Consider the following 27,421-nt stretch of genomic DNA (forward strand, 5'->3'; position numbering starts at 1 on the left):
AATTTAAATAAATATTATCGATTTTCAAATATTGCACCTCTCAATACAGAACGAATTATTCTGTAGCCTATTTTGCCGTCAACACTGCCGACGTTGTCTTTGCTGCTAGGCTATATATTTATGTTTAACATGAAGTATAGGCCTTCCACAACTCTCTCCCCACATGTCAAATATATCACCAATGAGGCTTATCATATGTTACCAATATTAAACATTGTTTAATATAATCGCTGTTCATATTTTTATTCAAAGTTCAGAATCAAGATAAAGCTCTTATGTTTCTTATGATAAATGAGATAATGCTGCTAAATTTATAAAAAAAATTACCTTGAATGTCATTGCTCTAATTTATTTTGTATATTTTGATATTTCATATTTTGTTCAAATGTTTAATATATCTGCTGTTCATATGTTATTAGTGTGTTATATGATTAGAATGTTGTCCGGTTTTAAAATAAAGCACAGCAATGATATTTGAGAGTGTTTCTCTCTTTTCAGGAAAAGTATCGAAAAAGTATCGAAATCGCAATACTTGACTTGGTATCGGTATCGAAACAATAATTTTGGGGGGGTTTGTTTGTAGTTTTGTTTTTTATTACCTAATAAATATCCTTATTCCTGTACTTGAATCCTCGCTTCACTATTTAACCATTCCGTGACAACTTTAGTTGTCATTAATGAAAAACTACACAGGAACAAATGAGTAACGCACTATTAACATTCTAGTAACTACTGTTAACTAACAAGAAACTCTGCTTACAAATTAGTAAGTAATAGTTCTCAGTTAAATGTGGTAGTTCACTATTAACTAATTAGTAACTACTATTTTTTATACCTCCCAGAGAACTACTAAGAACTATTATATTTAGATTCATAATTAATGTGAATAATGCATAATGTATAATTAATTCTAAAGTAAAGGTCATGGTAGCCCACTAATAATGACTCATGTATTACCAAATCCTTTAGAAGGAATTACTAATTATTTTGATCAGTATTCTAATGTGAAAAATATGATTACTTTATAGTAATGACTGAAATTGATTACTTTTTTTAAAAAAAGAATTAAATGAAAGAAATGACTTTACATTTGTTAACATTCGAAGCTGAAAAAAGACCACCGAGTTTATCTGCTTATCAAATTTCAGAGATTCATCAAAAACAACACCTATTTTTAACCCATGGTTTCACACAAGAAGACAGCCCACCAAGGTTTAATTTGGGAGCATTAAGTGGATCTGAAGGTCCGAATACAATAATTTCTGTTTTACTATCATTTAAATTCAAGAAGTTTAGAGACAACCAGGCCTTTACATCTGTCTAACAGGCCATGAGAGTGTCCAGACCATCCAAATTTTGTTTTAAAGGCAAATACATTTGGGTGTCAACAGCATAACAATGCAATGACCACCCATATTTTCTAAAAAATATGCATGTATAAAGAAAAAGGAATGGGAGCCAAAATGAATCTCTGGGGAACCCCACAAGATAAAAGAGCATCACTAGTAAAGTGTTCTCCAATGTTAACTGAGGAACTTCTGTTTGTAAAATAAGATCCAGGGCACTACCTTTAATGCTTGCACAGTGCTCCAGGCAGGTAATAAGAACAGTGTGGTCTACTGTATTGAATACAGCATTTAAATCTAAGAGCACAAGTTCTGTCATGACAACTCTCAGAGTATTTGGCATGGTAATGGGTATGACAGTATTGATACATTTGGTCTTTGCAAAATATATCTGCTATGCTGCTGCTGTTATTACTGCTGCTGCAGAGCAAGTACAGGACTTCCTACTGTCAATACGTACATGCCACGCTGCTGTGAGCAAGACATGCTGCTGCTGCACAATATAGCATACATGAGTTACCCGTAGCAGATCTATACAGGTGGAGCTGGGGAAGGTGAAGGGTTTCTGAAAGCGCGCTGCACTGCTAAGGCAAAAGCTAAATAAGTATTTGAAGGTTGAGTACGCAAGCTCCTTGGCTACTGATACAGCAGGAGCCAATCAGCTGTGCCCTATAGAGAATGATATGATTGCAAGCATTTGAGTTAAGGACCTATTAGCCTGTGCCATCTAGAGTTTCATTACAGAACTTAACTAGGAATTAATGTAAAACCTTCAAAAGTACGGTCTCAGTAGAGTGATGATCCGGTCTAAAACCAGATTGAAAAATCATATTATCAGCTAAAAATTTTGCAATTGTTGGAGGATTGTTTTCTCCAGAATCCTTGTAATAAAAGACAAATTGGAGATGGGTCTAAAATTGGCTAACACTATGGAATCTAGGTTCTGTTTTTTAAGCAAGAGGTAGACTGTTGCATGTTTAAAAAAAATCAGGTACAATACCAGTTTCTAAACAGCTATTTATCAGGAGATGCGGCCCAACTACAGTACATAAAAAAAATATTCAAGGAAATGGAGCAATAATATAAATAGAGGATCCCGAAGGCTTAAGTTATTTCTTGAAGATAAGTGCCAGAAATGGATTTGAAATTACTAAAACAGCAGTGCAAACAGGGGAAGTAGAGGGATCTGAGGAAAAGGGAATCATCCCCAATCTTATATCCCTTATTTTGTTGACAAAGAATTTAAGAAAGTCTTCACACATAGATGAGGACACATCAGGGAACAAGCAGACAGAAGGGTTGATTGTAGCATTAATGATATTGAAAAGAGTTTTCGGTCAATGACAGTTCTATGTTATGATTTCTGAAAAAAAAATTCCCTTTCGAGAATGGTCACTTCGTGTTGCGTCTAGCTAGACGCTATGGGAAAACTCCTTTTCTCGAGAATATTGAAGCCTTTATTTTAAAACAGTGCAGCTGCACAGCGAGCATAGAGCAGAGCGTCTAGCTTGCCACTGGCTGTGCTGCAGCAACTGCACATCCTATGGCGAGGAGGCTGAGACGCGAACCAATCAGGGCGCTTTGTGCCAGAGCGCATCCAAGCCTGCCAGAAGGGGCGTGGCTTATGACTATATAAGCCCGGACAGTTCGCCATAGAGTCAGATTTAATCTCCTTCAGCGAAACTTCACATCGTTGACTTCTCCAGAGATCTCGCCGTCGAAGTGCACCTTGCAGCGGAACGAGCGACCTGCCAGCTAAGCAGATTCAGAGGACCGGCACTGCCTCCCTGAAATCGCCGTTAACTTGCAGCTATCCGGCGAGAGAAGCCTATATACTTTTCAAAGCTTTTCAGCGATTTCGCCGCCGCGACACCTGCTGTAAGAGCAAATTTCCGAGAGCGTTGTTGCAAATGCCTCTCACTAACTGTTCCACAGCAATAAACACTCTCATGAAAATCGAGCCTCATTACGGCAGCTCAGTCAGAGCGAATAAAGAGTGTATCAATAGCAGCCCCCCTTTCAGTTCAGGCGGCTCGTATTGTTCATACATCAGTCGCAAAACCCGCTACAAAGCTTGCACCGCTGATAATAAACGCTGCCCTGCTCGCGTCATGCATACAGACCCTAGCCTCCCGGGCCATCCCCGGGATATCAGACTGGGTTATCAACACAGTAAAACTGGAGATACTTGCTCCAGTTCACTCGCAGGCCCCCGCGCTTTTGCGCAGTGATAGAGACCTTGGTGAAAGGCAGTGTAGCACACATCCTTCGCACCAAAGTGTCAAAACTTCTAAAGAAGGGAGCTGTCGAGAACATCTCCTCGCCTCTAAGCGAGTCAGGCTCTACAGCCGCTACTTTCTCCTCCCGAGGAAGGACGGCAGCCTCAAGCCGATTTTGGATCTCAGACACCTGAACAGAGCCCTCGTCAGGCGACCGTTCAGGATGCTTACAACCAAACAAATCCTCGCAAAGCGAGGATTGCAAAGCGCCCTGATTGGTTCGCGTGTCTCAGCCTCCTCGCCATAGGATGTGCAGTTGCTAGACGCTCTGCTCTATGCTTGCTGTGCAGCTGCACTGCGTTTTAAAATAAAGGCTTCAATATTCTCGATATAAGGAGTTTTCCCATAGCGTCTAGCTAGACGCAACACTCGTTCCCTATTCTCAGGGAACCGAGGTTACGTTAGTAACCAAATACAATTTCGCTGCTTTCACTGGTCTCTGATATAGGGATAACAAATCTCTTAGCATGTCAAAAGGGACCTGGAGTTTGTCCTTTTTCCATTTAGCCTAAGTATGGTGTCATCTAAGCAGGGCTCAGACCTGGGTTTATGTTGTAGAGTCTTTAAAGGTGCAACTGAGTATAAGACAATTACACACATGGAATTAACCCTATATAGGAGCTCCTCAGCACTCCATAGATAGAGTGGCTTCACAGAACGCTAATGAAAAGGCATTTCTGGTGGTATAAGTAATTAGCAGAGCATATGCAATAGGATTAGAAGCATTAGATACACAAGGAACAGTAAACATAACAGTCTTATGATCAGAGAAACCATTTTCACACACCTCAAGGTCACAGAGGGAAAAACCATGCGATTACACTAGATCAAGTGTATGTCCTTGTGAGGAGACGGGGTGGAGGAGGGATGCAGAAAAAACTATCCAGGAACATAGATGATTTATAGGCCTCTGCTCATACTGATTGGGTGGATTTCTACCTTGTTATGCATCCTCTGAAAGCAGCATTTTTAAGTTTTCAGACTCATAATGTGCATAAAGGTGGGTCGCCAGGACTGGAATTGAGAACCACTGGATTACTAAAATACAAATGTTATCTGGCCCAGCAATCTCTATGAAAGAATTGTAAAAACCATGAATGACTGGAAAAGTCATAGTAAATTATTGGTCAATAGGTGTAGAAAGCCTAAATCTAGTTCAATTGAATGCCTCCATCTTCTCTGTCTCTTCTTTTCCCTCCATTCTTGTCTTGTTTGTCTTTTCAAGACCTGTCTTGTCTTTTCTTTTGTAGGATTGTTAGAGCACTGGACTGGCTCTCAGTGCACGTTCTCCTTCTCTGCCTAACCCCAGTGCCTCTTCACGCTGCTATGCCCCTCGCCCTATCCTCTCAGCACATGCAGAGGAAGGACTGCCCGTCCCTGTAGGAATGCCTGTTCGGGCCTGGCACCTGCCTATGCCAGCGGCTGCACCCATACCTTTCACCATTCCACCCCCCACCAGCTCTCACCAGCAGGCTGCTCCATCATGAACGATGAGGTCATCAGCACTAATGCACTGGCCTGGCTGGTCTGCTCGGGAGTGTCCATCCTGGCCAATGCCTGGGGAATCCTGAGTGTGAGCGCTAAGCAGAAGAAGTGGAAGCCATTGGAATTCCTTATCTGCACACTGGCTGGCACGCACATTCTCAACATGGGCATCCCCATCACCATGTACTGTGTCATTCAGCTACGCCGACAACACTCCAACTATGAGTGGAATGAAGGACTCTGCAAGGTCTTTGTCTCCACATTCTACACCCTTACCCTGGTCACCTGTTTCTCAGTCACCTCCCTGTCCTACCACCGCATGTGGATGGTTCGCTGGCCTGTCAATTATAGGTAAGTGAAAGAAACTTGACCTGACCTTTGTTGACACAAGAATTGGATTTTAATTATCATTTACAGTGCTAAATTCTTACATTTTGAAAATGCCTACCTATTTTTGTTTTTTTGTGCTTTGAAAATTTAGGTAATCTATGTGTACCAGAAGTAAACTTAAAATTACCTTGGAGTTTATAAGATAAATAAAACTGATAGAACACTGGCCTGGTTTCACAGACAAAGCTTAGATTAAGCCAGGATTAGACCTTAGTTGAATTAGGGCATTTAAGTACCTTTTATTAACATGTCTTAGGGTTCTTTCACACTGGCAGTTTAGTTCAAAACGGGGCACAGTTCACATAAAACAAAATTGCTAACGTGAAAGCTGTCATGCGGACCCGAACTCGAGACTACCTGAAGGAGGTCCAGTGTGAAACTTTACAAGTGTGCATCTTGAGACAAAACAATGGCAGAAACATATTATATGTCAGAGCAATTTGCTTTCAGTAAAAAGGCTCAAACATGCATAGTCTTGGACTAGGCTTAAGCCTGAAACCGGAAGTATGAATCATATTCCATTCAATTATGCCAATGTAAATATCTAAATAACATTAGTGTAGTACGGTTCAATATGTAGGGAAGGAAGAGGACAGGGTCGGCTTGGGAGACTGTGGGTTTTATTCCTAAAACAAAATAAAAGTACAAAGAAAAGGTGCGCACACAGCGCTGCAACATAAACTCAGTCCACAAAGGGTTAATTCACTCAAGACGTCCCGCACTCTGCGCTCTCTCTCTCTCGTCACAGTCTTTTCTCTGTGCTGCTTCACGTGCTGCTTCACGTGCTGCTTCACGTGCTGCTTCACGCGCGCTCACCCACAAGTCTCCCAGTTGTCTCTCTCTCGAATGATGTTTCCCCGTTGCTTATATGCGGTCTCTCCACGCCAATCACTGAAACAAGACACAGGTGTTTGTCATTTGCACTTGACCCACTTACATGTCTCCCGATCCTTTCTCCTGTCACAGACTTCGCTAGACCACGCCCCCCTTGCCACAATTAGATATTCATGCAAGTTAAGAAATGGTAAAATCCTTCCTTCAATTATGTTATTTGCAATGTTTTTCATATGGAGGTCAAAGCAAATTGTTGTTGAGAGTTGTTTCAAGTCGACATGAAATCAAATTTGACCCTATTTACTTTGTTAGCATATTACTAGTCTTGTGGTGAACAATTAATCTGAGCAAGTTAATACACAGAAAAAAATTGTTTGCCGTGGTAAAGATCAAATTCTGAAAAGTTACTTCTGGTCTGGAATGGCGTTCCTTTTCTGATGACGTCAGTTTGACGGCTTGGGTTGAAAACACTTAACCACTCCCCTCAAACCGCAATTCCCTTCTCAGGGAAGTAGGGTTACAGTCGTAACCTGAGACGCTCGCTTTCGAGGGAACTCGCGCTGCGTCGACGACACCTTGGGAACGAGAATACCCAATATGCCAGACTTACAATTGCCTGTATAAGAAACTGTCGGCAATCTAAGAAAAAAGCACCTGAGAGCCTGGGGCAGCAACCAGGTCCAGGCTATAATAAAACCTCACGAATGTGAGCGGCGAGGACCAACCTGCTGCATCACAAACCTCCTGAAGGGAAACCCCAGATAATAAGGCTTTAGAGGCCGCCATACCCCTAGTAGAATGAGCTCTGACCACCAAAGGGCACGGCTGGCCAGAGGACTCATAGGCAAGAGAGATAGCCTCAACTATCCACTTACTGATTGTTTGCTTAGAGGCTGGAATATCTTTCTTAGGTGATCCAAAGCAGACAAATAACTGATCAGATTTTCTCCACGGGGCAGCCCTGTGGACATAAGTGCTCGCACTGGACACAAGAGATTCAGTTTTTCCTGGCCCGAAGAGGTAAACGGAGGAGGGCAGAAAGCCTGCAGCACAATAGGCCTCGGAATATTGGCTGGCACCTTAGGGACGTACAGATATTTTTTTCCTGGTACTCGCCGATACCGATGCCTGTTGTACTGGGGGTGGGGGGGGTTTCTCGTTTTTATGTGGCAATTTTCTAAGAACAACAAAATGAGACTAATGAACTTCAAGGACATAATGAATACCTAAAAAACGTATTTATTATAATTTAAATTATAAAAAAAAAAATTTTTACCTTGGATCGAGTAACGTCTTTTTATGCAGTAAAGCGTGTTTTGTTCAATGTTGGAGAAGCGCTTCTGCAAAGCAGCAAGCAAAGTGCTCTTCATTGTTTTGATACCTTGGTCCTCATCCATATGTTTCAATAACAGTCTCTGTAGCACAGTAACAGCAGGAATTACATCTGAGGCTAAAGCATCTGAAGAACTCACTTGACGAGTCATTTCTTCAAAGGGAGCCAAGACATTTAGCATCTTCTCCATAATATTCCACTGGTTTGCTGTTAGTGTTGCAGGGAGCTCGTTTTCAGACACATACACACCAATGGCCCGTTTCTGCTCAATCAAAGACTGCACCATATAGAATGTGCTATTCCAACGAGTCTGCACGTCTTGTTGGAGTCTTTTAATGGGCTGACCGTGCTGTATCTGGATGTCCTGAAGCCGAGAGTATGCCAGGTTGGAATGTTTAAAGTGGCCGACTATTTTGCGCCTGACTCCCACGGCATCAGCAATGCTGCGCTGTGATAGCAGACCCTCCGTGACAGCCAGCTGCAGCGTATGTGCCACACATGGAAGACTAGAAACTCCTCCATGCCCTTTATCATGTTTCTGGCATTGTCACGGACCACAACATGTACAGAACTTTTGGAAATTTTCCAAGTCGCAAGCATTTCCTCAAATATGCTTGCGATCGCTTGACCGGTGTGCGAGCCTCGGAATTGTTTTGCATGGAGCATGATTTGTTGTAGATTGAAATCGCCATCTATCCATTGTGCCGTTAAGCTGATGAGATACACTGGATTTACACTACAACTCCAAATGTCAGTGGTAAAGCTAATCGCTTTTATGTCATGCAACAAGCTGGTGATGTGCTTTTTCACGTCGTCGTGTATCTGTGGTAATACGACCTCTGTGACATAACGGTGACTGGGAATCTCATATTTCGGCTCCAAGACATTAACAAGGCGACGAAAACCCACATTATCAACAACTGAGAGTGGTTGATCATCAAGAACAATGAATTGGGTAAGCATCTCTGTTATTTTTATTGCTCTTGGGGTATCTCTTGACATTTTCTCTCGTCTTGCTAAGGTTTTCTGCAAAGTTGGTTGCCGAGTGCTACTGCTAGTGGCAAATTCGCCGTGCTCACTTTTGTGTTTCAATTTCAGATGTTTTATCAAGTTACTTGTATTATATGTACTGGCTTTTGTACCTCCTCTCGATATTAATGCAGAACAAAGCGAGCAGATTGCCATGCGTGGGTCGTCATCATTGATTTTGAAATATTTCCACACTGCTGAGGCTGACATTGTGTCTGCTGCGGCTGGTGTCTCTGTGTGCACTGGAACGTTCTGTCAGTCATGTCACGTGAGGTATCGGTCTTTGGTATCAGGGTATTTTTACGAGTACGAGTACAAGTACATGAGCTTGGAATCGGGCCCAATACCGATACTGGTATCGGTATCGGTGCATCCCTATAAGAGACCACAGATGTGTTGTCTGTACGGATGAGCACATGATGGCCCCACAGGTCTGGGAGGAAATGTCTGCATCCCTATAAGAGACCACAGATGTGTTGTCTGTACGGATGAGCACATGATGGCCCCACAGGTCTGGGAGGAAATGTCTCAATGCATTGAAGACTGCCATCATCTCCAGGCAGTTTATGTGCCAAGAAAGATGATGACTCCTCCACAGACCCTGGGCTGAGCGGCCTTCCATTACCGCTCCCCAGCCGGTGAGGGAAGCATCTGTCGAGATAGCAACTCGATGGCAAGGAGCTCCCAACACCGGACCCTGGGATAGGAACCAGTGTTTCCTCCATATAACCAAGGCGCGGAGACACCGCTGTGTGATCTTGATCGTACGAAGTGGGTTTCCCCTCGGGGAGACGCACTTTGTGAATGTGCGGGGTGATAGAGCTAGACCGAATGGAAGCACCCGATATTGGTATTCTTTGCCCCCAAAAGAAAACACTTCTTGTGTTGAGGGAGGATGGAGACATGGAACTAAGCGTCTTTTAAATCTATCGTGACAAACCAGTCCTCGGATCTGATTTGGGTCACGATCTGTTTGAGTGTGAGAATCTTGAACTTGAGTTGCATTACTGCACGATTCAACAGACGAAGATCTAAAATGGGACGCAATCCCCCATCCTTTTTTGGAACAATAAATTAGCTGCTGTAAAACCTTGATTCTCTGTCGGGCGAGTACACCTGCTCTACAGCTCCTTTCGCTAATAGAGATTCTAAACTCAGCAAAAAAAGAAACGTCCTCTGACTTTCAACTGTTTTTACTTTCAGTAAACTTAATGTGTGTAAATATTTATATGAACACTAAAAGAGTCAACACCATAAGACATAAACTAAAAATGTTTCACAGACATGTGACTAACAGAAATAGAATAATGTGTTCCTGAATGAAGGGAGGCTCAAAATCAAAAGTACCAGTCAGTATCTGGTGTGGCCACCAGCTGCTTGAAGTACTGCAGTGCATCTCCACCTCATGGACTGGACCAGATTTGTCAGTTCTTGCTGTGAGATGTTACCCCACTCTTCCACCAAGGCACTTGCAAGTTCCTGGACATTTCTGGGGGGAATGGCCCTAGCCCTCACCCTGCGATCCAACAGGTCCCAGACATGCTCAATGGGATTGAGATCCGGGCTCTTCGCTGGCCATGGCAGAACACTGACATTGCTGTCATGCAGAAACTCACGAACAGAACGAGCAGTATGGCTGGTGGCATTGTCCTGCTGGAGGATCATGTCCGGATGAGCATGCATAAAGGGTACCACATGAGGGAGGTACCACATGCGGTCTTCCCTGTACCGCAAGGCATTGAGATTGCCTGCAATGACAACAAGCTCAGTCCGATGGTGATGTGATATACCGCCCCAGACCATGACGGACCCCCCACCTCCAAATCGATCCCGCTCCAGGGTACAGGTCTCTGTTTTAACGCTCATTCCTTCGACGATAAACACGAATCTGTCCATCACCCCTGGTGAGACAAAACCGTGACTCATCAGTGAAGAGCACTTTTTGCCACTCCTGTCTGGTCCAGCGAAGGTGGATTTGTGCCCATAGGCGGCGTTGTTGCTGGTGATGTCTGGTAAGGACCTGCCTTACAACAGGCCTACAAGCCCTCAGTCCAGCCTCTCTCAGCCTATTGCGGACAGTCTGAGCACTGATGGAGGGATTGTGTGTTCCTGGTGTGACTCGGGCAGTTGTTGTGGCCATCCTGTACCTGTCACGCAGGTGTGCTATTCGGATGTACCGATCCTGTGCAGGTATTGTTACACGTGGTCTTCCACTGCGAGGATGATCAGCTGTCCTTCCTGTCTCCCTGTAGCGCTGTCTTAGGCGTCTCACAGTGCGGACATGGCAATTTATTGCCCTAGCCACATCAGCAGTCGTCATGCCTCCCTGCAGCATGCCTAATGCACGTTCACGCAGATGAGCAGGGACCCTGGGCATCTTTCTTTGGGTGTTTTTCACAGTCGGTAGACAAGTCTCTTTAGTGTCCTGCGTTTTTAGAACTGTGACCTTAAATGCCTACTCTCTGTAAGCTGTTAAGGTCTTAACGACCATTCCACAGGTGCATGTTAATTAATTGATTATGGTTAATTGAACATGCATGGAAAACATTGTTTAAACCCTTTACAATGAAGATCTGTAAAGTTATTTGGATTTTTACAACATTATTGTTGAAATACACAGTCCTGAAAAAGGGACGTTTCTTTTTTTTGCTTAGTTTACTTCCTGCTCCATTACCAGAGCCTGCTCGGGATGTACTAACGTGAGTAGCACCCCATTGTAACGAGGTGGAGGAGAACCAAACTGGATTCTGTAACCTTTCTCTATTATCTGCAGGACCCATGGAGATATATTCGGCAGATTCTTCCACTCTGTCAGAAAATCTACTAAGGGTACCAGTCTCTCGAGACTGGCCTCTGGTGTTACTGTAACAGCCACTTCGGTGATCTGAAGCATACTGGCAGGAAACAACCGAATTGACTGTTTTTGAACCCCCCTCAGAGGGCGCGAGTCTGACGCAATGTCGAGTTGACGCTGAGCCAAGAGCTCGCTGGAAACCACTGCGCCCGAGGCACCAAGGGTGGCGGGGTTGGCAGAACGGTCCCCTGAGGACCCCGAAGTGGAACGGGTACCGTGTACAGAGGTGAACACATGCTCACGCCCAGCATCCCCAGGGGGCTGGACTCGGTAAGGGAGAAATTTTTTAAAAGCCTCTGATTGTTTCTTATTCTCCTGAAACCTTTCAACAACTGTGTTCACTGAGTCGCCAAAGAGACCAGAAGGGGAAAAAGGGGCATCTAACAGAAACGCCCCATCTTTTTCTTTTATTTCTGCTAAGTTTAGCCAGAGGTGTCTCTCAGTAGCTACAAGGGCTGCCGTAGACCGCCCAATAGCACGAGTGGTCTCCTTCGTAGCCCTGAGAGAAAGATCTGTGGTCCGACGAAGTTCGAATTCTCAAATTCGAATTCGAATTCTCGAATTTCATCGGGACTCACTCCCTCACTCTTATCCAGGTCCCCCAACAGGTCTGCCTGATAGGCTTGAAGCACTGCCATGGTTCCAAGACAGGCTCCAAAATTAGACGTCGTTTTTAAGGGTTTAGTGGGCAACACGGGGGGCTTCAGGGACAATGCTGACCTGGGAGACAGATAGCGAGCGTCTGTTCCACCAGGGGCATCAACCCATAACCATATTCCTTCAGTCCCCTTATATCAGAATATGTGTGCACTTGGGGACTGAAGAGACGTGAAGAAAATGGTCTATTCCAAGATCTACATAGCTCACTATGCAAATCGGGAAAAAATGGAAGGGCCCGTGATGGAGATGATGAACTAGATGTTAAAAAGCGCTCATCTAACTTGCTTTTAGGGCAAGCACCTTTTCTCTCTACTGGCCAATCAATTTTTAATTTTTCAACAGCCCGTGTTATCACCTCCATAAGCTCCTCATGTGCAGGGGAAGAAGATGGTGAATCTTCTTCCCTGATGTTTGTGTCACTACCAACAATGCTCAGTACATCTACCTCCTCGGAGCTAGAGCACTGAAGCATTGGGCTCTCTCCCCGGGCGGAAGAAGCCACAGAGCGGGCTTCCGACACCGGAAAGAGAGCACTGGATCCCTCGGGTAAAGGAGGAGATAAGGCAGAGCCCGTTTCCAACCCCACTGAGAGATCCATTTGCGAACCCCAGGAATGCATTCCCCTTGCAGCCTCGGCAACAGCGGGTCCTGCACCCCGAGGTTCGTGAACCTGACCACTCTCGTCGAACATGGCCAGGCGGGAGCGGAGCATGCGGAGAGGGAGACGCTCACAATGCTGACAGTCAGCCCCCTCGAAGGCTGACATAGCATGCTCCACTCCCAAACAAGGAAACAACCGAATTGACTGTTTTTGAACCCCCCTCAGAGGGCGCGAGTCTGACGCAATGTCGAGTTGACGCTGAGCCAAGAGCTCGCTGGAAACCACTGCGCCCGAGGCACCAAGGGTGGCGGGGTTGGCAGAACAGTCCCCTGAGGACCCTGAAGTGGAACGGGTACCGTGTACAGAGGTGAACACCGCTCCACCCCAGCTGGGGCTGTCCTCAATGGTCTGACGCACGTGGCGTCAGAACCTCTTTTGAGCTGAAGCCTTCTTCGCCATAAGAACGGTCCTCAGATCCGGCTTTGACTTGGAAGACTTCGGCTGAGAGTGTCGGCTCGGCCCCCAAACAAGCTAGGTAACAATATAATTGCTGACATAGTGGACTCATGGAAAAATAGATTGGATAACATAAATTTTTTTTGTCATGACTAATTTATTAATGACACAGCCTCATCTGTATTAAAGAGAAAATAATCACTTCATCCAATGATTAAAGTGAATAATATAGTCTTGACAGCCTACTTACCCTACCCTACTTACTCCCACCAGACTTGTGTGTGTAGGTGAGGTAAAGGCAGAAAGCTGGCAGTGGACCAAAGCACTGTGAGGCAAGGGAGGGGGGAATACCTTTCTGAACTTAAATTGTTTGTATTGTTTTACTATGTACACAATTATTTTAAGTATAGGCCTATATCATATTATTTACAATATACAGCATGGTTTTTGCTGTATATTCCAAAAACACCCCCCTCCCCCTCCTCCACGCTTTCCGCCTATGTTTATGTCTTATGAACGTGTATTTATTTACATCTTATGTTTTACAAACTGGTGAGTGGATGAGACTGAAAGCTCATGACATATGTCGGGTTTCTTTTTAGATACAGTATGTCATAAAGGCAAAAACAGCAATTATGCTTGCGGTCTGGTGACATCATCACAGTGGCTTTCTCCGGTTCTGAATGCAGTGACTGGGCACTGAAGTGCTGTTTGGAATACATGTAATTCACATGCAAACATATATACAAATCAGATTGCAAAGTTCAGGGTTCATATAAACAGAACATTCAGAATCTGAAATCAGATTGGATTCATTCAGACTGACAAAAATGTTAGCATGTAAACATAACTACTGTAGTCATTCTGCTTGTGTTAATGGTTGGCTTCAGGGAGATACAGTCCACAGCAGTGGTTTACTGAATTTTACTCATTTGATAACTTTATGCAGTCATGCTGGCTTTTTGGTATTAATCCACTGGGAAAAGGCCTGTCAATGACAATGTCACAAATAATATAGATTTGTGGATACATTTACGAGACAGACAATCAGTTAATTTAGAGCTATATCTGGGCATTGATTCAGTTTGAGGACAACTCTTTTTTTTTTTCTTTTTTTTTTTTTTTTTTTATTGGGAAAAGCAAAACAATACAATACTTCCATTCACAGATACAATGTATCCTTTTTTCCCCTTTTTTCCTTTTTTCTCCCTTTTTAAACATATGAATATGTACATGGACACATATACAAGCATATAAAACACACATACATATATATATATATAGGAGAAAATAATTACAATGGATCACAGAGTACCATGTAATAAACAATGAACAACCCCCCACCCATTTGGCACACCACGACCAACACACATATTACTGGTTATTTAAGCAATACAATCAGTACAACAAAACAAAAACAGGCACACATTCAATTGGGTAGTACCACTAAATCAGTGAAATAGGAAATAAAAGGTTGCCATTTATGGAAAAATTTGACTGTACATCCTCTCAACGTGTATTTCATTTTCTCAAGTTTTAAAAAATACATGACATCTCTGAGCCACCGGGAGATAGAAGGATATTTAGCAGACTTCCAGTGTAACAATAAAGAGCGTCTTGCTAGTAGAGATGTAAAAGCTATGATGTCCTTTTGTGTAGGGTTAAGTGGAAGTGAGGGGTCAGGAATTCCAAATATAGCAATCAGAGGACAAGGTTGGAGATTTACCCCAAGAACAGAGGACATAATATTAAAATAACCCAGCCAGAAATCTTTCAAATCAGGACAAAAAAAAAACATGTGGCTAAGATGACAAGGTGAGCCATGACATTTATCGCATTTGTCTTCCACATCCGGATATATTTCAGATAGTCTAAGCTTAGAGAAATGTACCCTATATAAGACCTTAAATTGAATAAGTCCAAGACGAGCACAAGTCGTGGTAGAACGTATCCTCTCTATGGCCTGTTCCCAGGACTCCTCCTGTATTTGTATTCCCAGTTCCCTTTCCCATGTACACTTAAGTTTGTCATTTGAATCATCGCTAAAAGCTAATATAATGTCGTATAGCTTGGAAATGATTCCTCTGTTATGAGGGACAAATGAAAGCATGGTTTCCCGGCAATGCTCTGGAGGTAAAGAGGGGAAATTAGGGAAACACTTAGCTACAAAATTGCGAGTTTGAAAATAGCGAAACAGATGACTAACAGGGAGTTCATAGCGAGATGACAAATTGGTAAAACTGTCAAAGACACCGTCTACATATAAATCTCTAAATTGTGTAATACCCTTGTCATACCACAGTGAAAATGCTGAATCCGAAAGTGATGGAGGAAATAAGTGGTTGTAATTGATAGGACCCAAGGAAGAACCATCTACAAATTTAAAGTGTCGTCTAAATTGATACCAGATTTTGAGCGTATTAAGAACCACTTGATTATCGGTATATAGAGAAGGTTTTGTGGGTAAAGAGGTATAAAGTAAAGCAGGTACAGAAGATCCCCTACAGGATGATAGTTCCAATTTACACCAAGAGGATCCAGGGGATTTTAACCAGTAGCAAAGTTTATGAATGTGAGCCGCCCAATAGTAATTAAAAAAATTAGGTAATGCTAGTCCTCCACTAAGTCTGCATCTCTGCAGTAGAGTTTTACGAATCCTAGGTGGTTTTCCACCCCAAATAAAAGAACAAATTATCTTATCAAGTGCGTCAAAAAAATGTTTTGGCAGAAAAAGAGGAATTGACTGGAATAAGAATAGAAATTTTGGTAAAATATTCATTTTAACAACATTGATCTTGCCGATTAATGAAAGGGGGAGGTTACCCCATCTTTGAATATTGGTTGTAATCTTAGAGATAAGGGGAGTGAAATTCGCAGAAGCAAGGTTAGACAAAGAACGAGTCACGTTGACACCGAGGTATTTGAACCCTGATGGACTAAATCGAAAAGGCAAATCTGACTGTTGCATATGACATGCTGCAGTATTAATGGGAAAACACTCACTTTTCTCCAAATTTAATTTATAACCTGAAAAAGAGCTGAAGTTCTCCAGAATACTTAAAACAGCAGGGATAGAGAGTGAAGGATCAGATATATACAATAACAAATCATCCGCATACAATGATAGTTTATTTTCAGTTCTATTACGGGTGATTCCTTTGAATAAAGGGGAAGATCTTAATGTAATTGACAGAGGCTCGATAGCAATAGCAAAGAGCAAAGGTGATAAAGGACACCCTTGGCGAGTTCCACGTCCAAGGGTAAAATAATCAGAATAAACATCATTAGTATGAACACTGGCCTTAGGAGATGAATAGAGGAGGTGAATCCAAGAAATAAAATTTTCACCAATTCCACATTTTTTTAAAACTGCAAACAAGTACTCCCACTCTACCCTGCCTTTTCGGCGTCCAAAGAAATCACAAGCTCAGGAAGTTCAGCCGAGTGTTTAGAGTAAATTATATTGAAAAGTGTACGGGTATTAAAAAACAATTGACGTCCCTTTATAAAACCATTTTGCTCTTCGGATATAAAACGAGGAAGCACATTCTCTAAGCGGGATGCAATTACTTTAGCCAATACCTTGACGTCAGCATTAAGCAAAGACAATGGTCTGTAAGACCCACAGGAGCTTGAATCTTTGTCCTTTTTGAGAAGGAGAGCAATAGTGGCTTGTGTCATGGTTGGTGGTAAAGAACCATTTACCAGGGATTCAGTGAATACGGATAAAAGTAATGGTGCCAATTTGCCAATAAATTTTTTTTAAAATTCAATCGGAAACCCGTCGGGGCCTGGGGCTTTGTTAGATTGCATAGCATTGATTGCATTTAAAACTTCTTCAAGAGAGAGTGGAGAGTCCATTTGCGTGGCAGTAATAGAATCAATGACAGGGTTCGAAAGATTCTGAAGAAATGTATTCATTTTAGGCCACGTCCACACGAAGCCGGTGCGTTCCCGATCCGATATTTTTTTTTCCTCGTTCTTAAAAACTAAAAAAATCCGTAAACACGGCGTCGTCTCAAGAAATATCTGCGTACACACGAAACCACTGAAACCGACTGAAAACGGTGTAGTATATATGCCAGACCAGTATGGGGCGCTGTAATTCTGCCACAGAGATACACTATACACGGAGAAGAAGACTTTGAGCATGCGCATAACCTTGCGCGCTGTATACGAACCAAGAAGAAGAAGACAAAGATTATCGCTTTTTGCTCACCACAGTTGCAGAGAAGCAATAGATTTTGCTGTAATAAAGCTAGTAGGCTTAGTAGCTTCTGCAGCACGAATACAATCATATAAGTCCGCCATTATTGTTGTTGCTGTTACTCGTGACACAGACGACACGTGATGTGATGACATCATCGTTTCACAAAATATACGGATTGGCTGTACACACGAAACCGCAAGGGTGTCGTTTTCAGATTTATCCACTTTGGGACCCGGTTTAAAAAAATAGCGGTTTCAGTCTCCCAAAACGCCGGATCCGTGTGGATGAAACGCCAATACGATAAAAAATGTATACGTATACAGCGAAACGCGTCTCCGTGTGGACGGGCCCTTAGTGTTATCTGTAGGAAATTCAGATTTATACAATAAAGAGTAAAATGATTTAAAAGTAGCATTAATTTCTAAGGGGTCTGCAGTAATAGTGTCATTAATGTTTTTAATAGTAGGTATCAAACGAGAAGTGGCCTGTCGTCGTAACTGATGTGCCAATAAACGACTTGCCTTATCACCATGTTCGTAGTATGAGCCACGGCTGTGTAGTAGCAAGCGCTCTGCCTCTTTAGTTGAAATAAGATCAAATTCTGCTTGCAAATCGAGACGCTGCTTAAGTAGTTCTGGAGAAGGGTTCAATGCATATCTCTGATCAAGGTTACCAATCACAGATGTAAGTGCATTAAGCTTAGCATTAATCTTTTTATTAGAAAGAGCAGAGTAAGAAATAATTTGACCTCTCAGGTAACATTTAAGTGTCTCCCACAGCAATGAATACGAAGAGGAGTCATTGTGATTGAAAGACAAGAACTCATCAATAGAGTTTGAAATGAGTTCACAGAATTCTTTGTCTGCCAAAAGGAGAGAGTTAAATCTCCAAAGTGGTGGGCTAGGTTTATAATTAGAGAGTTGAATATCTAATAATAAAGGTGAATGATCAGATATTACAATACCTAAATAGTCAGAAGAATTAACACATGAATTAAGAGTACTATCAATAAAAAAGTAATCAATCCTAGAGTATGAATGGTGCACCTGGGAAAAGAAAGATAATTTTTTAATAGAGGGGTTACGGGATCTCCATGGATCAATAAGACTATTCTGTTCCATAAAATCCGAGAATGCTTTAGACATAGCAGATCGAGTCAGATTTCGAGGATTAGACCGATCCAAGATTGGGTCAAAAACACAATTTAGATCCCCACCGAGGATCAGCAAGTGTGTATTCAAGAAGGGGATGTTACTAATCAATCTGTTAGCGAATTCAACATCATCGAAGTTCGGGGCATATACATTTACCAACAAAACCTTTTTTTGCATCAGGGACCCAGCAACCATGAGAAATCTGCCATTCCTATCAGCAATAACATCAGTGGATGAGAACTGAACTTTTTTGTTAATTAAAATGGCGACCCCCCTAGCTTTTGAATTAAAATTTGAGTGGAAGACTTGGCCTACCCAAGGGCAATGTAACCTACACTGATCTTTAACACGAAGGTGAGTCTCCTGCAAAAATACTAAATCAGAGTTTAAACGTTTCAAGTGCGCAAAAACCTTAGATCTCTTAACAGGATTACCCATACCTCGTATATTCCAACTGATGAATCTGAGAGGTGTGCCTGACCCAGCAATGCTGGGATATATATTGTCATTAACCATCTGAATAATTTTTTTTTAAAATGGTCATACAGAGCCGAGGTGAGACACCCTCCCCCCCCAACAATCCCCTAAACACAGATACACCCAAAGTCCCCATATAACCACAGAACAAAGGAGACAGCAGTGTTTCCCACAATAACCACAAGTTGTCCACAATAGTGTTGAACAACCCGGAGACCATGCCGAACAAACAAAAGCGAGAGAGAAGAAAAAAAAAAAAACTCCCGCCGATCTCAACATTATTTAAACAAATGCGCATGAATACAGTAAAGCATGTGAAAATACAAATTAACAAATAACAGTAGGCCCTCAGTCGTGCGAAAACAGATGCAAAAGGCATAAAATGAGAAAATACAAAATATGGTATAGTCTTGTTAACAATATCCAGTAAGATTGAGGAAAATAAATATAAATAAAATAACAATTACCTGCTACAAACAAACAAACAATAATGACACTAATTTAGTAAGTGTAGCAAGCCAGAAAACCATCCAATACTGAACAAATAGAGATTTAAGACTGGAGTAGAACAGATCTGAAAAGCTATTAGAGCTCACCCAGGAACCAAAGTTTTGACAAAGTCGCTGGCTTCCTCCGCAGAAACGAAATCCTTCTCAACACCGTTGTATGTGATGCGAAGTCGCGCTGGATGAAACAGACCATAACGCGCACTGTCAATGCCACGAAGTTGGCGTCTGACCTCGTTGAATGCAGCCCGAGCCCGAGCTATCTTGGCGGTGTGGTCAGGGAAGACTGAGACGGTCACGCCTCTGACTTTAATCTGTCGGAGCTCTCTAGCGTGGCGCAAAATGTCCACACAGTCACTGTGATAATGAAACCTGCACACAATGGCTCGTGGACGATCACCAGGCTTGGGTTTGGGTTGGAGGGTCCGGTGGGACCGGTCCAAAAGCGGCTCCTTTTCCAGATTGAACGCTTCCTTCAGCAAGGCGGCCACAGCTGCAGTGGTACAGGTGTCAGGACCCTCCGGTACTCCCACTATCCTAACGTTGTTGCGCCGTGATCTGGACTCCAAGTCTTCACATTTATTTTCCAGCTTGGCTACGTTAGCTGTGAGGCGCCCGATAGTAGTTTTCATCTCGGCGATATCATCGGAGCACTCAGTGAGTGCATGCTCCATTTCTCCAACCGTACCTTTAAGCTTGGACATGGTAGCCTCGGTAGCAGCTTTATCAATCGCCAGCTGTGACTTTACCGCTTGCAGGTCAAGCCTAATAGTAGGCAGAGCATCCCCAAGTGTATCCTGGAGTTCCTTTTTAAAAATATCAGCAATATCTTTCCTCACCGAGGCCAACAACTCGAGCTTGAGTGCAGCGATGTCAAGATTAGTACCTACCTAGTACCTCTGAAGCAACAGATGACCCACTCGAGGGTGTGGTCGCGATTTGAGGACTAGGCCGCAGTTGTGTCTGAATAGTTTTGCGAGTTTTAGAGTTCTTTCCAGCCATCTTACGCAGTCCAGAGTTAGACTTCCTAACAAAAAATTCAGCGGAGTAAGACTATACTAAATATGTGTCGAAAAAGCGCAAAAGAATTACAATATTAATCAAAATCGGCAGGAGCTTCCAAACTCACGTCTTACTCCATTAGAGCTCAGCAGCGCCCCCCTTGAGGACAACTCTCCTTTAAAGGGATACTCCACTTTTTTCGGAAATATGCTCATTTTACAACTCCCCCAGAGTTAAACAGTTGAGTTTTACCGTTTTAGAATCCATTCAGCCGAACTCCGGGTCTGACGGTACCACTTTTAGCATAGCTTAGCATAGATCATTGATTCAGACGAGTCCAGTAGCATTTCTTTCAAAATGACCAAAGAGTTTCAATATTTTTCCTATTTAAAACTTGACTCTTCTGTAGTTAAACCGTGTACTAAGATCGACGGAAAATGAAAAGTTGCGATTTTCTAAGCCTATATGGCAAGGAACTACTCTCATTCCGGCGTAATAATCAAGGAACTGTGCGGCCGTACCATGGGTGCAGCAGGCGTAGTGATATGACGCAGCGCCTGAAAATAGGTCTAATAGGTTAGACAAACTTAGTCCCGGTCACGTTGGAAGAAGTTACCGAGCTGGGGACTATTTTTAGGCGCTGCGTCATATCACTACGCCTGCTGCACCCATGGTACGGCCGCACAGTTCCTTGATTATTACGCCGGAATGAGAGTAGTTCCTAGCCATATAGGCTTAGAAAATCGCAACTTTTCATATTCCGTCGATCTTAGTACACGGTTTAACTACAGAAGAGTCAAGTTTTAAATAGGAAAAATATTGAAACTATTTGGTCATTTTGAAAGAAATGCTACTGGACTCGTCTGAATCAATGATCTATGCTAAGCTATGCTAAAAGTGGTACCGTCAGACCCGGAGTTCGGCTGAATGGATTCTAAAACGGTAAAACTCATCTGTTTAACTCTGGGGGAGTTGTAAAATGAGCATATTTCCGAAAAAAGTGGAGTATCCCTTTAATCACAGATGCTTTATCCCAGTCCTCTGTTTGGAAAGAGTGTTTTTTGTGTCACTCACTGATTATTTTTTGTCTATCCTGTTCACAAACACTGCCATATCACAAAGCATAGCATGAATATTTGCAGGTGAATGCTTTTCTAGTGTAATGAATGCCAATCCCCATTAGCAAACAATGAAAAGCACTTAAATCAGCTTTTGTCTGCATACTACTATCAAACTGTAGAGGCGAAAAATATAATGATAAAACTGCATAAGACAGAGAACAAAAATGCATGTCTTTCTTTAGGGCCCAAGCACTAAGATGCGAGGACCCTCTTAGAATTGCTCCATTTAAATGTTGTTTGTAATTTGACTCACCAAGACACAACTGATCATGTTTGTTTTGTGTTGGCACTTTGTGTCTATTGCTGTTTGTTTAAACTGCACAAGTCTCATTCACAGCACAGATTCACAGACATCATTCACTCTCAGTGTGTGTGAGCTTCAATAGGAAATGTCTTGACAAGGTTTCATAGATGACCATTCATGTTATCACGGTGTTATCTTCAGCAATAGTTATTAAATATTTCTTTAGACAGTTTTAAATCATGTTTAAAATTCAATATTTATTGATTTTAAATGTGGCAATATATTTAAGTACGCAAAGATTTTAAATTTGTCTAATAGTTTCAAACTGTGTAGCTTTTTATTTTTTTTATTTAAGCACATTAATATTTACTTAGTGGTTTCCTCGTAGATAACTGAACCACATGTGCTCAAAGAAAATGTTCAGTAGACACCATTAGGGTGTGCTCATACTTGGCAGGTTTAGTTCGATTAATACGCTGATTTCACGCAGCCGCCATTTTGAACTTGAAAGTGAGGCTCCGGTGGGAAGAACCCCGGAAGTACAGATAAACAACAATGCCTTGGACTACCAACCTGAAGCTGCTGCCGCGATTTACACTATTGGAAGATAATTTCTAATATAGGATATGTATATAGTTCATTCCTGCTTCGTTTTTTACTCTCTGAATTATATATAAAAAATTTATTTTATTTATAAATAAATTTCACTGTATATAGTCTAAAGTGTGAAAGAAATGTATGTACAGTTTTAGAATTGACACAACATCATAAAACACAACAATACGCCATCGCATTCACGACTCTCCTATGATTAAAGGCGACACTTCCGGTTTTCTTCCCACCGGAGCCTCGCTTTCGATTTCAAAATAACGGCTGCGTGAAATCAGCGTATACAAACTATGGTGTGATTGCACTGTTAGTGCGGTTCATTTGAATGAACGCTGCCATCCGAACCTTGGTGTGCACCAAACAAGTGAACCGAGACCAAAGATGGGTCTCGGTCCACTTTCAAACGAACTCTGGTCCGGTTCGACTGAAATATGAACGGAACACGGACCAAAGACATGTAAACGAACCAAAAACAAGAGATGTCACCCTAAAAAGCATAAAATGCTCAATCAGATCTGTTTTTTCTTGTTGTAGTCGCGATGTTGCCCATCATAGCTCGCTACAGGCATCAAAACCGTGTCTCCTTGCTGCAGATCTTCGTTTGTGTGTGACGGAGGGATACCGGCTGCTGTTTTGACTCCTTTTCACGTTTTATAAGCTCTTCACGAGTTGTCAGCTCCATCATATACCATTCATATGTATGCACATACAGCGAGCAATTTTAGCTCAGCACACGGCATTGGTTTGGATGTTCGAAAAGTTCCATCGCAAAATATAGGTCTGTGATGGCCAGGATATATGCCACACATGATTCTTATAAATTCATCTTTGCAGTGATCAATAAATGAAAAGACATTACTATATTGGTTTGTTTTAATATCTTTATTTATCATAGAGTCAGTGCATGGGCTTAGTTATTTGGCTTAAGGTTAAAATATTAAAACCAGTTAAAATTCCTCTTTGGCTAATATACTAAAATACATAGCTAATACTGTTAAAGTTCAATGTTTAATTAAGATGTGTATGTCTTCAAATTTGAACACCTGTAATCCTTCTTCAGACTGTCAATCCAAATCCAATTTTTGTTCTTATCCAATTTAAATCTGATCAGATTTAGCAAGTGTGAACAGCAAATAAATCACATGAAATGCATTTTTTGAAAGGCTACATTCATATGTGGTTTGAAATCCTATTCAAATCGCATTTTTGGAAATCCGATCTTATAGGATTTCGTATGGTTTATGGTTTATTTCTCATGCAACGCAAAATGTAAACGTCAGACGTTGTCATAGGAAACAGGCTGAAAGTCGTGGCAGAAACAAGGTTGTGTTGTACAACGTGCCGGACGAGCAGAAAATAACAATATAATGGAGTCATGTTTTGAAACCAGTGAAGACAACAGCACAGAATAAATCCATGCATACCAGCCTCCTACATTTCTGCTGCTGCCTCAGAAGACGCAGTAGTCCAGTGTGGCGGCTACACATTGTCAAGTTGTAAATAAGACAACATCTGTATTACAAACCCCATGTTGCGGTTGTTGTTGTTTTTAGCGTATACCTACTAACATAATGTCATTGACATAGAAACAATGTCATTGACAATGCTGATATTCCGGAAAATGAAAGAGCGGAATGGGACACACAAATCGGAACTGAACATTTGCGATACACAAAGTAGACAGTCAATAATGTCCTCATGCACAGACATAAGAGGATATGTCCTTATATGCCTTCTTAGTATATTTATAAATACACCTGTGTTTAAAGGCCAACTGAACTGCCTTGAAACGTGCAGCTTTGTATGATGCGTTGTCGTAATTTCCACTGAAACAGGAAACTAAGGCGGGACATATTCAATGGCTCCTCCCCCTTTTCAAATAGCCAATAGCGTTTAGTTTACCTCACAGACTGCAAGGACTGCAAGTCGTACTTGACAGCACCATGGAAGCGAATCCGAGTCCTGATGATATGTTGGATTCAATAGTAGAGTTGTGAATAAATTCTAGTCATTTCATTCTTACCAATGTACAGTTGGAAAACGGAATAAAACTCGAATAACCAAACACACATCTCCAACCAGTGGCATAATTTCTTTTAAAAAGTGGGTGGGACAGGGGTTGCCATACAAGATATATGTACAATAAATGTGTACAATAACATTTTTCTGAAAAAATAACATTACGATGTCCAGAAATCAATTTCAGTAATACACTGGGTTTAATTGGCCATTTAATGAGATTTGCTAATATTGTTAGTGCCGAGAATTTTCATGTAAATAAATCCAAGTTCTAATCCACACTCGTATAGTTTTTTTTGCTCATCAAAACCAAATATGTTTATCAGTGGTTGTTGTAACGACTGAGACAAATCAGACACAATTATTTGTTAGTTAACAAATAATATTTAAAACTCACTCTGGGATCTGTGGTCCCATCCCCCCAACAAGGGCAAGAAGTAGAGATGCACCGATTACAATTTTCTGGGCCGATTCTGATTTCCGATTTTTCATTAAGTTTGACCTGCCGATACCGATTTTAGCCGATTCCGATTTCATTTTTTCTAACCACTTTACAGCACACACAAATATTTATTTTATATCTTTCCTGTTATAGAACATTTTACAATTTGCATAGTAGGCCTACATCTTTTTTTGAACAGATAAACGCTATAAAATAGAACTATAGAAATTACTCCAGGTGTGGGTAATTCACACACATCTGAAGTGCAGTGTTATGGAAGAACCATTTCCTTTTCACATTCAATATCCAATAAATTTTTTTATATATGTATTTAGCAAACTAAACGTCTGTATGAAAACAGGGAATGGCAATAAAATAATATATAAATAAAAAATTTAATAAATATAGCCTTGCAGTATAAAGATATTTCTCAAGCACACACACACAGGCCTATTGCAATCACTTGTACAAACTAAATGGGTACATTTTCTATAAATATTAGTCTTCTTTTCTGACATGGCCTACTCCAGTTCTTGTTAAACACGCAAATTCTGTGCATTTTGGGCACTTTTTTGTGAAACCCTATTTAGGCTATTTTGTCCATCAAAAGTGTGCTTTCCCTTTAATTGAGCGTGAGTAGTGCAGCAAATAGACTCGGCGCCGAAACACGCGCTTCACTGCTCGCGACGCTCCTACTTGACGCTCACGCGCTGCTCCTGCTCCGTTGTGAATGCACTCATTGATGAACATGCACGCCGGAAAAAAATACGCGCTTGCGGTCACGCGGTTACGTAATTCACGAGGTTTCGGCATGCGTTATCTGAAGCCACTATACAACTATTCCAATCTGGATTGGTGCGCGTCATCGTGCGTCATGACGTTGCATGTGGCGGTGACCCGGACACTATATAAGGGTCACAGGAACAAGGAAATGACAGCTTCTGTTCTTCAGCAGCGTTCTGTGTCAAACTGTACGTCTTATTTGGTGTTGTCTGTCAAATCTACTATGGCGAAGGCAGTGTGCGTCTCCTTGATTTAAGAAAAATAAAGAAGCAAGGATGGCGCACACTTGCTTTGTGGTGTTGGGTTGTGAGCGGAGCTTGCACGGACAGTTCTCGAGGGCACTGTCTATTTTGTGCAAACTGAAAGGATTCTGTGACTGGGAATCTCGCGTTTGCCGAGGCAGCGCGCAGATTACAGGTCTGCAGCGAGTAGACTCCGAGTTTACTCTGAAAATAAATGCTCCGCTCCCGCCTGAGCCTGTTTAAAAAGAATAAAAACAGGCTTGCGTTCCTAGTGCATCAGCTCGCGTCTGTCGAGGCAGCGCGTTGTCTGTTTGCATCGGGTTCGCACGTGGAGCAGTGTTTACGGGTCTCGCGCACGGTTCGGAAGCCCGCGTCACTGCAGCTTCTTCCGACCGTGTTAAAGACCCGGTGTTTGATTTATCTGATTCTGAGGAGTCAGATACTATCAACACTGAACCACAAATATTCACCACATTATGAGGAGTTGCTGGAGAAAGACTGGGGCTGTAATGAAATTAAATGTATGGTCATTTAATAAGCAGGAAGCGACTAAAAAGAGTGCTTCCTGCAAACCCAGTCAAAATCCTCGTGTTAGAGTCTTTCTTTTTTCAAACGATCTCCATACTGAGGTATTGAGATTGTGGAATAATTGAAGAAGAAAATTACTGGGGAATTTAATGATACAGGGGGTAGAAGAATATTTCTCCCAGATATCGTATTACCTCTGATGACTCAGACACGTCCCTCCAAAATTAAAGTGGAGCTAATATAAATATTATCTCGAATTTGGTAGGGAAGCCTTATACGGCGGCATGTCAAGCTGGTGCATGCCTACATATGGTAGTCCAGGTCCCCATGGGACAGCCGCCAGCTCCTCATATTCTGAGAAGTCACCTCTTCCCCTCCCCCTCCCCCTGTACAGGGCTCGGGGTCAGAGGAGACGTTCTCATAAAAAATAATAAGAAGAAATAAAGGCCCCGAAGTCAGGTCTGAGGACTGCCTTTCGGGCTAGGACGACTTCAACTATGAGGTCCTGTCGTAAGAACGCGGACCCTTATGGGCACTTCATATTATTTTCGGTTGGTTCCTGCCAATCTATCGCTTCAGGTCACCGAATCTCAAAAATATAATACCTGAGGTCAGTCTTGAGGGACTGATCCCCCTATTAGAATTTTCATCGGTTACTTCCTGCCAGTAAACTGCTTCAGACCACCGATAAGCACATTATATCACCTGAGACTAACCCAGAGAAATTGATTCCTCTTGTAGATTATTTAGACGCCTGGTCAGGCCTTCCGAATATATCTAAATGGACCCTGGGTATAGTTAAAAAAGGATATAGGAT

The 27,421-nt window shown here is 42.1% G+C and overlaps 1 protein-coding gene across 2 annotated transcripts in view; it reads left to right on the forward strand.

The window, feature by feature from the left end:
- gpr153 (G protein-coupled receptor 153) overlaps window positions 1-27,421 on the forward strand; it is a 108,974-nt gene that overhangs the window by 25,102 nt on the left and 56,451 nt on the right. For both annotated transcript variants that reach the window (XM_084389626.1, XM_084389625.1), the window contains exon 2: window positions 4,876-5,461. In XM_084389626.1, coding sequence (XP_084245752.1) covers window positions 5,109-5,461 — 353 coding nt within the window. In that variant the 5' untranslated portion in view covers window positions 4,876-5,108. The remainder of the gene's footprint in view (window positions 1-4,875; window positions 5,462-27,421) is intronic.

This window comes from Rutilus rutilus, assembly GCF_951802725.1.
Source record: "Rutilus rutilus genome assembly, chromosome: 19".
Taxonomy (NCBI): Eukaryota; Metazoa; Chordata; class Actinopteri; order Cypriniformes; family Leuciscidae; genus Rutilus; species Rutilus rutilus.